The 14,644-nt window shown below is 44.5% G+C and overlaps 1 protein-coding gene across 5 annotated transcripts in view; it reads left to right on the top strand.

Annotated features, from left to right (window-relative positions):
- The window catches only part of col6a2 (collagen, type VI, alpha 2), a 64,835-nt gene that overhangs the window by 32,684 nt on the left and 17,507 nt on the right, over nt 1-14,644 (top strand). For all 5 annotated transcript variants that reach the window (XM_072261245.1, XM_072261248.1, XM_072261246.1 and 2 more), the window contains exons 14-24: nt 604-657; nt 2,887-2,922; nt 3,349-3,411; nt 4,218-4,280; nt 5,239-5,301; nt 5,523-5,585; nt 8,035-8,085; nt 9,490-9,525; nt 10,960-11,022; nt 11,237-11,299; nt 12,607-12,642. In XM_072261245.1, coding sequence (XP_072117346.1) covers nt 604-657; nt 2,887-2,922; nt 3,349-3,411; nt 4,218-4,280; nt 5,239-5,301; nt 5,523-5,585; nt 8,035-8,085; nt 9,490-9,525; nt 10,960-11,022; nt 11,237-11,299; nt 12,607-12,642 — 591 coding nt within the window. The remainder of the gene's footprint in view (nt 1-603; nt 658-2,886; nt 2,923-3,348; nt 3,412-4,217; nt 4,281-5,238; nt 5,302-5,522; nt 5,586-8,034; nt 8,086-9,489; nt 9,526-10,959; nt 11,023-11,236; nt 11,300-12,606; nt 12,643-14,644) is intronic.

The following is a 14,644-nucleotide window of genomic DNA, read 5'->3' as shown; positions in this document are numbered from 1 at the left end:
CTTTCTGGGGGGGAGGAGTCTCGTACTCTCAGTCACTTCATGCCACGGAAACCGGCATAAGCACTGCCCTGATGGTCCACAAAGGCTTTAATCAGCTACTTGGCAGGTCAAATGGCAACTATGAAGAGAGAAACAGTTAATGGTTCTGGTCGAAGGCTTATCATCTGGACGTTTGATGAAAGGTTATCAACCTGAACCATTAACTCTGTTTCCCTCTCCACCAGCACTGCTTGCCCTGAGAATCTGGAGCATTTCCCGGTCCTGTCATCCCATTTCAATCTGCGAGGTCTTGCAGTGCTCATGGTAGCCCCGTTCCTGAAACCACCACAGTGACCGGAGTTTAAGGGTGATGAATTGGTTGCAGACTCCTTTGGAATGGCTCGCTGACTGAGAGTCGTTACATCGGTGCAAGCCTTTAATGGAACAGCTGGCCTGATTGATACATATCTGTCACATCCTGAAGCAAATGCTCCTTTCTGCACTTGGACCAGTGGTGGGAGTGCAGCTTTAGAAAGAGGAATAGTGGTGTGTAGAGCCACGTACATTTCCATTATGATGGTGCCCCTTCACCTTCCTTTTATTAAATCTGTTTATTTTCACTAGGGACCACTTGGGCCTTCGGGGCGTCCTGGACTCATGGGCCAGAAAGGAACAAAGGTAATTATCAGCTGTCCAGACCAAAGCTAGTCCTCTGATTCCTGAGGGATGCACTGCCTTCTACCGATCAATGGTTGAAGCTTAGTTTGTGGGTTCAGCTTGGACCAGATGGGTGGGAGGAGGCTGTTTCCTAATCACCATTCAAGATCTCCACTAACGCTCGGGTAAAATGTTTGTGATCCCTTCATGACTCTTCATTTACATCTCCTGTTTATTTTTGTCTCAATCTAATGCTGGGTCTTTCTTGCTTTCATGTTGGCAACTCTCCCATTTGGAATGACCAACTTCTGTCTGTGCACGGGATTCTTCCAATATATTGTTTTTTTTTATTGCCACTGTTTTTGCTGTTACCTTTATTGATCCTGCCTGTATCTCCTTGTCTCAGTGAACTGCTTCTCATTCTTTCTCATTATGTGCACAATTTGTCCTCTTCTGCACGCTGGTTGCTAGTCAGTCTTTGTTTCTGTAGCTTTTCATAAATTCTATTGAATTTCTTTATTTTCCTGTACATGCTTGCAAGAAAATGAATCACAGGGTACTACTGTATGTGGTGACATATATGTACATTTGATAAGAAAATTACTTTGACGTTGACTCCTCTCTTACTCTTCTTCAAATTTTATCTGCTCTGTCCCTCACCATTGTTCACTTCAGTTTTAGAACTGCTTTTGTTCATTTCTCTTCCTCCCTCTCACCCAATCCCAGTTTCTTCTCTCTCCCTCTCCTACATCTCAATGATTTCCCTCTCTTTGTCTGCTATATTCGATCTTGTTCTTCCTCCACCTTTTGCCCTCCGTCAAAAATCATTCCCCTTCCCGATCAGGCTGCTTAATTCCCTTTTCCCCAGAATTTCTCTGCAGTGACTGGTCATCTTTAAATATTACTACGTTTAATTCCACAATTCATTCATTGGAGCGAAGAAAAGCATCTGAATAAATTTTGCTTTATATTTTCAATGTCTTGCTAGAGTACTAACATGTAATACTTGGGAATGAGGATGCTTAACATCAGTCTATTGTATTAGTAGTTGTCATTTACTTAGCTGAAGGAGGAATGGCTGATTATGAAAGGTATTCTCCTGGGATGAGGCTTGCTCTTCATGCATAAAACCTGCTGTGCCTTGAAATGCAGGATTTTTGGCTACAATATTTGTGGTAGTGAGGGATTATGTGCTCCCACTTTAAGTAAGCAACATTAAATTTTTGCAGTATGTGAAATAACTTTTAACTTGGTGTGCTGGAGCTAAATTTACAACTCTGGGATTAGCTATTCCAGACTAGCCTCTCTTTCAATTAAACACACATGATCACTCTTCACATATTGAACCTAATCTGAGAAACAAGGCAGTTTTACCACAGTGGGCCCTAGCATTTCCTATGTGGGTCCAGAACAGATCTCCACACAATGCATTATTGGTAAGTCAAGGAGGAGCCAAGCTAGTTCTCTTTTTATTTGTTAGACCTGCTCTTGAATGGGATTTCTGCCCACACCCATTGTGCCCATGGGGTAGATCAGAGATTTCCTCAACCATTAAACAATTCCTAGGGCACTTCCATCAGCTATGAGCCAGTGGAATTCTGTTCTGTTGTTCGATCATGGCTGATTTATTTTCCCTCTGAATCCCATTCTCCTGCCTTTTCCCTGTAACTTTTGGCACCCTAACTAATCAAGAACCTATCAACCTTAGCTCTAAATATACCCAATGGCTTGGTCTCCACATTCGTCTGTGGCAATGGCTTTCACAGGTTCTCCACCCTCAGGCTAAAGAAATTCCTCCTCTTCCCAGTTCTAAAAAGACATCCGTGAATTCTGAGGCTGTGTCCTCTGGTTCTAGACTCTCCCATTTTTAAAAACATCCTCTCCACATTCACTCTATCTATGCCAATATTCAATATGTTTCAATGGATTCCCCCTAATTTTTCCAAACTCCAGTGAGTACAGGCCCTGAGCCATCAAACACTCCTCAATGTTAATGCTTTCATTCCTGGGATCATTCTTGTGAACTTCCTCTGGGCCCTCTCCAATGCCAGCACATCCTCTCTTAGAGAAGGGGCCCAAAACTGCATACAATACTCCAAATGCAGTCTGACTGATGCCTTATAAGGCCTTAGTATTACATCCTTAGTCAGACTCCATCCCAAGGAGGGTGTAGAATAGTGATTGGGTGTGATATCCATGCTTCAGAGTGTCTTATTATTTGACGCTGTTCTCCTTTATTGAATTCCACAGGGAGTCAAGGGAACTCCAGGCCCTAAGGGAGATGTGGTAAGTTTTATGGACTTTATAAAACATGTTGCTTGCTTAAATTCACTGATGTACTGTGGAAAGGCAGGCAAAAGCTGCAAAATATCACATACTGCACTTCACTTGCACAGGAATGTGGTAGATGCTGATCCGTGTGTCTGAACATTGCAAGCAAATACTGTTAGTGTAGTTGGGCAAGAAGTTCAGGGTGGACGTAGTGGACCAAAGGACAATGACTACATGGATATGCAGGAGCACATAGGCAGATGCAGACCTTCAGAAGATGCACAAGCGTGCAAGTGTGTATCAGCGAAAAGAACGCATGAACCTAAACTCACAACGGGGTCCAGCCTTATGATAGAGCGCTGGCTGGTGTTTTGTTGGGCTGATTTCAGCAGTGCAATCCAATGTTCTTGGCTTTTGATTCCTTGTCAATCTCAATGCCAGGGTCGCAGAGGAGACATTGGACCCAAAGGAGAACCTGGGCCAAGAGGGGGTGCAGGGGAGAAGGTGAGGACATTACTTTTCCACTCAAAGGCTTTCTTATCAATGCATGGTTGAAAAGGAAGGGGTGGGGTGACCGGTGGAAGCAGACGATATCTCAAAGGGTTTTTTAGCGGGAAGTAACCAGTTCGGAACCTTGTGGAAGCTGTAAATACAGTGCTTTACTCGGTTTAAGTGCTTGATGATGTGGGACACCCCTTTTATGACAGCTGGATTCTTATCCTTACAATCATTGAACATGGAGCAGCATAGCAGAGTGCAGGCTCTTTGGTTCACAATGCGATGCTGACACTTTAAACTACTCCAAGGTCAATCTAACCCTTCCCTCCCACGTAGCTCTCCATTTTCTTTCATCCATGTGTCTCTTAAACGTCCCTAATATATCCGCCTCTGCAACCACCCCGACAGCATATTCCGTTCCCTGCGCAAAAAAAAAAATCCTACCTCAGACGAATGCACCTATACATTCCTCCAAGCACCTTAAGGTTATGTCACCTTGTATTAGTTGTTTCCGCCCTAGGGGAAAGTTGCTGGCTGTCCACTCTAGTTATGCCTCTTATAATCTGGTACACCCCTATCAAGTCATGTCCCATCCTTCTTCACTCCAAACAGACAAGCCCTGGATCACTCAACCTATCCTCATAAGACATGGTCACGGGGAAGGCTCCACCTCGGAAGATCTGTGGCTACCAACAGACCATCTGAGGTGGGACCATCTTGGTTTGCCCATGATGGGAGGTGGGGGGGAGGGATTGGCCAGAACAATAATGGACTGATAATGACTGACTGAATATGTCCTTGTGTCCGGCAAGGGTGATGTTGGGATTGAAGGTACGCGAGGATTGCCAGGAGAAGCTGGGCTGAAAGGAGAAAAGGTAAGGAGCTGTCTACTAGTGCAATATCATGCACAATTATAATTTGACAGCTGATTTAATAAACACTTCTGCAGGCCAGAGGGGTGGAGGAATCTAAATAGAGAGGTTGCCAAAAAGCCATTGGATGTACAAACTAAAATAGCATAAACATATACTTGAATATTTCTTTTTGCACTGGGATTAAGTGAGGTGTAGAAGTAAAGGGAGGAGAAAGATTTCTGAGCTTGCAGAGAAAGGGATGATTGGTGGAACTGGAGACTTGCTCCAGTAGAGAGCCAACACAGATACAATGGGCCAAAAGGATGTCTTGTGACACAAACCTTCAGTGATATGCATGGAGCTCTGGTCCATCCAGCTATCAATTCCTTTTTGAGATCTCAGTGTCACTGGCGAGGCCAGTAAACATTGCACTGGAGAAGGTGGTCGTGGTAATCTTTCTGGTGATGATCCTCCTATGGGGCTACGGGAAAGGTTTACGTGATTTACACTGAACCACTGGTGATACTTTCCCAAGTCAAGATGATGTCCAACTTGGAGGGGATGTGTTAAAGAAAATTGAACCAAGGAAATTAGATGAAATTAAAACATAGATGAGCCATGATCTCACTGAATGCTAGAAATAATCTGAGGAATAGTCTAGCATTCTCCAGTATTTCTGAATGAAAGCTCCTTGTCATATCACGGTAGAATGAAAGCCCCTCCTCATATTGCTGTACTGTTGGGGGGGGGCAGTGGGGGTATTCTGGTTAGAGCAAGAAAGCTGAAGTATTTGTATGGCCAGTCTGGGGAAGGAATAGTGGTACCAGGATAAGCTGAACACGAGTAGTCCGTGTACTGCAGAAGGCACAAACTGAGCAACTATTCAAGTACTTGGCATTCTCAGTCCAAGGTGCTGAGGTCTTGAAGCAGGAGGCCACGGTTACCAGCTGACTGACTGAAACTTTCACTTTGTTCACAGGGAGACGTTGGCCTCCCAGGACCTAGAGGAACCCCAGGCCAACCTGGAGGACCAGGCTTGAATGTGAGTTGTATCTTCTGACCCAGCAAGCAACAAACCCCATCCCGGAAGTTTAATCCCATGCATCTCCCCTCCCACCATCACCACCACCCCAATTGCTGCCTGCCCGTCATGGGATGACCCAGGCACAGCCTATACATCAGCTGAGTGTTCTGCAGCTACATTTTCTATTGGGTTTATGAACTCAACAACCAGCTAAAAACCCCACCTTTTGCTTTTTGCAGGGATCACGTGGAGACCCAGGTGAGGCTGGACCAAGAGGTGAGCCTGGACCTCTAGGCCCCAAGGTATGCATTTGCCAATAAACATGGTCGATTCTTTGTTAAGTGGTGTCAAGGATAAATGTGAAGGCTGCCTTTGTGTCGGATCCCTGATGATGGAATAATAAGACAGACAATAACCTTTGAATCTGGACAACTTTAGCAGTATTTTTCAAAATTAAAGAAAAACATTGCAAATCCCAAATGAAAGCAGAAAATGCTGAGATGAGATTCTGCTGCCAGGAACCTTTACCTCACCCTCCCTTTCAGCATTCCCTCGGACAATCATGTGCCTCACATGATCCTCCTGTTCACTTGTCCGTCCCTGCTAACCACTCTCCCTCCTTCGCACTTTCCAGCGCAGTCACAGGAGAGGCAACACTTACAGCTTTTCCCTGCCCACCATCCAGAGACCCAAACAGCCTTAACATTAAGCAGTCATTCACTTGCACTACTTTCAGTTTAGCGGACTCAGGATGCTTTGTCATCAGTGTCAGAGAAACCATCACAGACTGCGTGACCCACTTTGCAGAATGCTTCCAGTCAGTCCACAAAGGCAATCCCAAGCATCTTTTTGCCAGCCACTTGAATATACTATCAAAATTCTGAGCTATTTTGTTCCACAGCCTTCTGTGTTATTCCAACACCCAAATAAGTTTGAAGGACAAAGTGTCGTCTTCTAACTTGGCACATTACAGTACTCAACATTAAATTTAACAGTTTTAAGTTTCCCTGTCCATCATGCATTGTGTTGTTTCACTTACCTTGCTACCAACTTATCACTGACTTTCTCTCCTGCCCTCCCCATACTCTCTGCAACTTGCCACATCTTTGAATTGCTTATTTTTCTCCTTGGGTTCTGCAAGTCCATTGACCTGACACATTAAGCACTCACCCCTCTCCACAGATGCTGGCTGGCCTGCTGAGATTTCTTAGTATTTGCCATCTTATTTCTTCTAATTACAGCTTTATAAAACTGTGAGTAGGCTGCATCTTGGAGCACAGCATTCAATTCTAGTCACCTCAATACAAGTAGATGGTGGAGACTTTGGAGAAGGTTTCAGTCAAAAGTTGGGGGAACTCAAGATGCTTTGGATGCAAGAGTTAGGTTAAGTACCAGTGGCTATCCCTACACTGAAGGATGGAGAGCGAAGGCCCACCCAGTACTGGATCATGGGACCTTCTTTCCCACAGTCTCCTGAGGCACAACACTCCACTAGGTGTCTACAGATGAACCGCGAACCAGTATGATTTCCCTTCGGGCAGTGGGTCTGGGATTGTACCCAGGGCTGGGAAGGTGTGATTGGGATGGGTGTGTGAGGTTAGGAAAGGGCAGAGGTTTGGTTTGGAATAGAAAAGCCATGTGGGTGAAGAGACTGGGAAGGGGGAGTACTCCCAGACAGAATTGAAATGAAGTGGAAGCCATCGAGCGTGATGCTGAGAGAAGACATGATAGGGTGTTCAGAGGGAGTGGGGAGGCTGTTCATTTCAGATCATGGGGAGACGGGTAAGGTCTTGGGAACTGGAATGGATTGATTAGGGATGAAATGAGGAGGCAGGGCCATTTAGGATTTAGCATGGAATATTCAGCACTGCACTGATACTGGAAGGTTCACTTCGCTCCCTGTTCTACCTTTGATATACACATGCAGTGTGCTGGAGGAACTCAGCAGGTCAAGCAGCACCTTTGGAGAAGAATAAGCAGTCAACATTTTGAACCAAGACCCTTCATCAGGACTTGAAAGGAAGGGAGAAGAAGCCAGAATAAGGAGGTGGAGATGGGGAATGAGAATAAGCTGGCAGGTGTTGAGTGAGATGAGGGCAGGGGGAAGGTCCGTGGGAGGGAGAGGGGGAATGAAGTAAGAAACTGTGAGATGATAGTTGGAAAAGGTAAAGGGCTGAAGAAGGAAGAATCTGATAGGAGAGGAGAGTGGAAGGAGAAGGGGCATTAGGGAAAGGTGATAGGCAGGTGAGGAGAAGAGAAGGGGAAAGAGGGCACTCAGAATGGGGAATGGAAAAAGAGATAACGGAGAGGGAGCAGAATTACTGGAACTCAGATCAATATTCATACCATCAGTTAGGAGGCTACCCAGGTGGAATATGAGTTGTTGCTTCTCCAGCCTGAGAATGGCCTCGTCATGGCAGTAGAGGAGGTCATGTCCATGACAAACATGTCAGAATGGTAAGTAAAATCAAAATGGGTGGCCACAAGGAAAACTCACCCTAATGAAGCGAAGGTGCTTGACAAAATGGTCATCTAATTTAAATCTGATACCTTTCTTTTCAAATATTTGTCCTTTTGTGACCATACTTTCTTTAAAATTCTGCCTTATTCATGTTTTTCAGAAGTCATGAGACTTCAAAAGTTCATCTGTACCTAAGTATCTTCAAAGATGCTGTACAAATGCAAGCCTTGAGTTTATTAGGGGTTGGCTCTGTCTTGCTCATGTAATTTTCTTCTTCAACTTGTCTTTAGGGTGACAAAGGAAGGCAAGGATTCAGTTTCCCAGGACCCAGGGGAGACCAGGTAATGGCATGATAATTTCATTACTTTCTCTACTTCAGCAGTTTTCTTCCACACATGTTTAACGGGTAGGATTTTCAGAATACAGGGAGTGATTGATAAGTTTGTGGCCTAAGGTAGAAGGAGTCAATTTTAGAAAACTTAGCACATTTATTTTTCAACATAGTCCCCTCCTACATTTGCACACTTAGTCCAGCGGTCGTGGAGCATACGGATCTTGGACCACCAGAAAGTGTCCATAGCAGGGGTGATTGATAAGTTTGTGGTCTAAGGTAGAAGGAGATGAGTTATACGGCTCTCATTACATGCACATGCAGTTCAACTCTTTGAGTGATTATGCAGAAGGTTTGAGGTTAATAGCTCATCAGTTAATAACTCATCGGGGGTGATTGATAAGTTCGTGGCCTAAGGTAGAAGGAGATGAGTTATTAACTTCAAGCTTTCTGCATAATCACTCAAAGAGTTGAACTGCATGTGCATGTAACGAGAGCTGTATAACTCATCTCCTTCTACCTTAGGCCACAAACTTATTACTCACCCCTCGTATTTGAAAGCTGCTTATGTAACCTGGATGTGGAGCATTCTAATCCTTTACAGCAAAAATACTCTCATACAGTGAAACCTGAACTAATGTCTACGAATTCAATTATCTATTCAAACAAAACATAACCAGTTGCAGCTGATCTGAATAGCGTTGTAAGCTGGTTTAGTTGGAAATTCTGGTGTGTACTAATGATGATTGGACATGTTATATTCATCCAATAAAAATGTTAGTCCTCATTGAAAATGGATAATGATGGTGAAGGTGATAACAGCAAAGAACTACTTGCTTTTTCCTCTTGATCTATCTCTATTCTCTTCTCTCCTCCTGATTTCCCATTTCCTCTGACCCCCTTCCCTACCACCTTTTCCCCTCCTCTTCCCCTCATTCTCCTCTCCCCCATCCACCCCTTTCCCTCTCACCCCTTTTTAAATCTGGTGGTAGGTGGAAGAGTTAAAGGATTGAAGAAAGAGGAATCTGATGGGAGAGGAGAGTGGACCATGGAAGAATGGGAAGGAGGAGTGACACCAGTGGGAGGTGATGGGAGTCAGAGTGGGCAATGGAAAAAAGAGGAGGGGGTAGAAATTATGGAAGTAAAAGTTATGGATGTTCATTGGAGGTTACCCAATGAGGTTTTGTTCCTTCAAAATAAGAGTGGCCTCATTGTGGCAGCAGAGAATGCCATGGACAAATGTATGGGAATAAGAAGAAGACCTTTCCAACAAATCTGCTTAACTCCATTTTCAGTTGTTAATTGTCTGAACATTGTCCTGATTCCTTGTGTGTTGCCCCTGACAGTGTATCACTCTGTGGTAGGACAAGCCCAAATAGAAAGGTATCACTGTTTCTTTTCCTTTGCTCCTTAGGGCGACGAGGGAGATCAAGGACCTGAGGGCTACGTGGTGAGCTGATGTTTCCATTGGTTCAAAAGTCCGTGTGGGGACCTACAATATGTTAATCTGATGTGTCATGTGGTTGAATCTAAGTCCCTGTCAGCTGATGGTAGATTGCACATGAGTTGACTTTACAAAAGGAGGCTAGATGTTATTGTCCAGAGAGTGTTGATACTCTCATTTATGAATACTGGAATCAGTAACAGACCCGTCAAGGATTCAAGATCATGCCTAAGACCCTTACTGGTGAACAGGGACAGATGAGTAGGATCACGTCTTCAAACCCACTCTGCTATTCAATGTGATCATAGCTAACCTGCCCCAGTCCTCGATTTCTCTTTTGTGCCAGTTACCAACAGCCACAATTCTACACTTTATCCAAAGTTTATCTACTTGCTCCTTAAATCCCCCGTGATCCTTAATCCTCCTTAAATCCTTGCTCTTTAAATCCCCCAGTGTCCACATTCCTCCAAGTAAGGAGTGCTAGAGCCTCATCACCCTCGTTGAGAAGTTCCTGTGGACCTTGGTTTTAAATACCACCCCCAAATCTTGTCAACTGTGTCCCTTCATTTGATCATCTTCCACAGGGGAAAACATCTGAACATCTACCCTGTTATGCCCCTAAATATCTTATTTGCTCCAGTATGATCGCCCTTCATTCCTCTAAACTCCACAAAGAATTTCTTACACCACTCATGACAGGGTAACCCTCTCACCTCAGAAATTAGTCCTGCAACACCAGTTTATTCCAACTGATACATTTGAATGGAAAGCGTAAGAATTTAACATCTCTCAGGATACAAGGAAAATGATGTACTAAGACTTCCGTGTGTTGGTCAACAGGCCGAGATACTTTCAGTCCGGCAGTGTGCTTTCTGCTACATTAGGTAAGGAGCATCCTTTATGAATACCAATTGCGATTATAAGGCAGGCATTGAGGCCTACTTTCTCCGGAGGCCAAAAGTATCTTGAAAGAAGGCTGGTAACTGCTTTATTAGGAAGTTAGCCCTGGCAGAGCAGATCCCATCCACATTGAGGTGCACCCATAACCTCCGTCATCTTGGATCCAGACCCAACCCCCACTATCGTTGTTCAACCTCTCTGCTATATCAGGATCAAGGATCAATTTTATTTACCATTTGCACATATCAGGAATTTGCTGTGGTGTGTTGGGGCAACAAGGAAGTAACATTCAATAATAATAATTATATAAAATAATGCTAGAAGGATGGAATAGGATAAAATGTGGTAATCCAGCAGAAATTTAGAGCAAGGAAATTGCAGATCCTTTTAGGTGCAATCTTCCAGATGGTGGAAGGGGTACTTAAATGCAGCATGAATTCACACTCTAAAAGTGAGTGATATCCAGTTTCAGGACAAAGATCACTTTGCAGAAGAGCTAAGTCAAATTGTCTAACATTAAGACTTCCTTTTTTCCTTCAGGGTACCAAAGGAGAGATGGGACAAAAGGGACGGCAAGGAACTAAGGGAACCCCTGGTGAACCGGTAAGTCTGATTTTCCCAGAATCCATTCAACATTACATCCAAAATCATGGTTGGATGCAATATTCAGAACCTTTGCGGATAGCTGGTATCGGCCCAGTTACCAACTAGATACCTGTCTTTCCCTAGTTCTGCATGTCCAATTGAAGCAGTTGTACTGTGTCTCTAATTAAATGGAAAAAAAAATCACAGCACAGCTTACTTCCTTTGCTTCTAGGGTGATCCTGGGCCAATGGGGGAGCCAGGAGAGAGAGGGAGACCAGGAGAACCAGGACAAAGGGTGAGTGACGTGTAACAGTGGGTTAAAAGTTTACAGGGCTGCTATGTATTGTGCTAATGGTTCTGTGAATAGGTTAAGATACAGGCATCCAGGACAGCCTTGTTGAAGTTCAACATTTACACCATGAATGGCATTGTGCTTTTCTCATATTACACATTTCTTGTATTTTCCTGCAATATTGGAGGCCATTCAGCCCATCAATTCTGTGCTGCTCTTGAAGCAATCCCATTTACCAACTTATTTTCCTTGTGATTTTCTTTCACTCACAGGCCCTTCGCCCCCAGTCTGAATCTCCCTCCACCAGGGGTAGTTTACAGCAGACAATTGATCTACTCACGTGCACATCTTTTGGACATGGGAGGTAGTCAGGGGAAACCCACATGGCCACAGGAAGATGGGTTAATCAGCAACGAGAAACTGCTCTCAGTCTCTACAGGAATCAGGGGAGTTAATGGGATTACAGGGAAGTAAGATAGAACCTGCGTAAATGGTTGATGGTCAGCATGGACATGATGGGCTGAAGGGCCTGCTTCCCTTTGTCTCTATGATTCCAATGGGGAGAACATTAGAGCAACGCAGAAAAGCTGCAGGAACTCAGAAGGTCAGGCAGCATCTTTGGAGGGAAATTGTCAGTTGACCTTTTGGGTCAAGACCCTTCAAAGTTCTAAGTTCAAAGTAAAATTTATTATCAGAGTATGTACATGTCACCACATACAACCTTGAGATTTTTTCTGCGGGATAAGTTAGCAAATCCCTGGAACAGTAATGTAACTGTAAACATGAACTGTAAACTGTAAACAAACTACAAGTGCAGGTATAAATAAATAGCAATAAATAACAAGCATGAAATAACAAGATAAGAGTTGTTAAATGAGTGTAGCTATCCCCCTTGTTCAAGAGCCTGATGGCTGAGGGGTAGTAACTGTTCTTGAACCTGGTGGTGTGAGACCAGAGGCTCCTGAACCTTCTACCTGATGGCAGCAGCAAGAAAAGAGCATGGGCTGGGTAGTGAGATTCTTTGCTGCTTTCCTACGACAATGTTTCTGTAGATGTGCTCAATAGTTGCGAGGGTTTTACCTGCGATGTGCTGGGCCGAATCCTTCGTTTGATCCAGACCAAAGTTCTCAACCTGAAACACAGGCTGTCCAATTTGCCCCATGGATGCTTTCTGATCCACTGCGTAACGCTATCTTTTTGTGTGTTGCTCCAGGTTCCAGCAGCTACAATCTCTTATGTCTCCAGAATACTTTAGGTTGGTGATTCATTGCCTTACTTCAAGCTAATGGTGTTTCTTGTTTATGATGCAGGGTAGCCCCGGGCCTCCAGGTGACCCAGCTCTAACAGTAAGTATTTCATATTCAGCACACCCAGTGGGGGGTGGGGGAGGAGGCTAGGATTCTAAGTGGGGTGGGGGGGGGGAGAGGTCAATGGGAAAATCCCTAACAACCTCTAGATCCGTTTTGGCCTACCCAATCCCCAGCTCTCTTTCGACATAGCCAAGCGGACTCAGCACAAGTCTTCAGAGATTCTGCTCTCCTCCACTTGCCATTGGCAGCCCACCTTTCCATTCAGACAGAACTCCGCAATCTGATTGGATGATTCCTGAATGTTGGGCAAGCCAACCTTTTACCTTCACCCATCTGCCAAGCTTCCTCCTTCATCTGGCCGCACCAAACAATATCTTTACAGTTTTAAAAAAAACAATTGCTGTTCCGGGTAACAGGGGAGGGAAAGACTGGACTGGAAACAGCCAATTTACTGCATAAATTGACCCTGTGTTGGAGGCCAATTCCCATTTTATGTTTGACCGGAAACTGCAACATTCCCTGGGGTGCTGTGCCAATCTTCCTGACTTACCCCCGCAAAGGGATATCGTCTGCTTGTGGAGGAAGTGCCTCAGATACAAATCACGGCACAGGTTGTAATGGCATGATGCCCAGAGGAAGAGAGCTGGAGTTTCAATCATGGAAGCAGAGGAGATCAGGACCGGGAGGACTGGGTCATCATGAGGGATTGGTTGGCATCAAACAATTGGCATAGGGAGGTTACCCTGGCGACTCCAGCGCCAAACTGCAACATTTTGGTCCACCTACCATTCATGACCAAAAGATTTTTACACGGGCGTTGAACAAGTTTGTGTTCAATAGGGTTTGCTGCCGCTCAGTGACCTGTCTGCTATAAAGCAAGGTTGCTTGGTGTTCCAAGTGCAGATGCAGTGCTGGGTGACGGAATATTACTTAATGTTCCTCCATTACTTTCTGCTACTGTACTTGGATGGGAGCACAAAAGCACCGTGGTTAATCCTTTAGACTGAATTCCTGGACTTAATCCAGAGGTGCAAGTTCAAATCCCACCAGGGCAACTCGAAATTTTTAATCCAAATAATTTAAAAAATGTGGACTTGAAAGCTGATATCAATGATAACATCTTTAGGCAGCTGGATGAAAGTAAAATCGAGGGCTTCGTGGGAGGGAAGAATTAGATTGATCTTGGAGTAGGTTAAAGGGGCAACCCTTTGTGTGCCGAAGGGCCTGTACCATACTAGTTCTAAATTACCTCTTTATTGTAACAACCTCTCCGGATCACTAATGGTCCTTCAAAAGAAAATATGTCTGGTCCATTTGTGACGCCAGGCCCAGTGAAGTGACTGCATCTTGCACCTCCTTGTTCCAGGGCAAATTGGGGGAATGAGGTGAGTAGCTGGTTTCTGGTTCTCCCAGTTGTGTCCACATCAAACGAACAAATAAGTGATATAACAAAAAGTTCCAGAGCAATCTGGACCCAGCCCCAGGTCTGAGCAATGAGATTTGAGGCATCTCCAATCTCGTAAGCAGCCCCGTACCCCTTAAACTGGTCAACTGCCAACAGCTGTTGGAAACATATATTGCAAGAAGCAGAGTTAGCATTTCTGAGTCAGGTACGTCTCTCCAAAAAGATGTGAACCTTCCAACACTAGATTTCTGATGGAAGGTCAGTGCTTTGGAGCGTTAATTCCATTTCTCTGTGTTTCCAGCATTTCTGTTTTATTTCAGGTTTCCAGTATCTTTTAGTTTTGCTTTGCTGTAAGAAAACCAATGATTTGCAATGGAGGGGGTTTGATTAGTTATTGAGTCTTCCCTATCCCACGGTTGGGAGCTGATGGGCAGTGGGCTAGGCAAGGTGATGGAACAGGGTTGAAGCATTGCCTTTTCCCATTTAGGTGCATTTGGTGAGCACTAGGTGGTCACCTCAAGTTCACTGAATCCATCACTGGAGTGCTCTCCTTGGTTGGACTAAATGCTGTCTGCTCCACAGAACTCTGAAATCTCCTAGACATGGCGAAGAAAGTAAAATAGTGTTTCTTTC

This window comes from Mobula birostris, chromosome 6 (assembly GCF_030028105.1).
Source record: "Mobula birostris isolate sMobBir1 chromosome 6, sMobBir1.hap1, whole genome shotgun sequence".
Lineage (NCBI taxonomy): Eukaryota > Metazoa > Chordata > Chondrichthyes > Myliobatiformes > Myliobatidae > Mobula > Mobula birostris.
The sequence above is the reverse complement of the archived record's forward strand: the minus strand, read 5'-3'. Positions and strand labels throughout refer to the sequence as shown.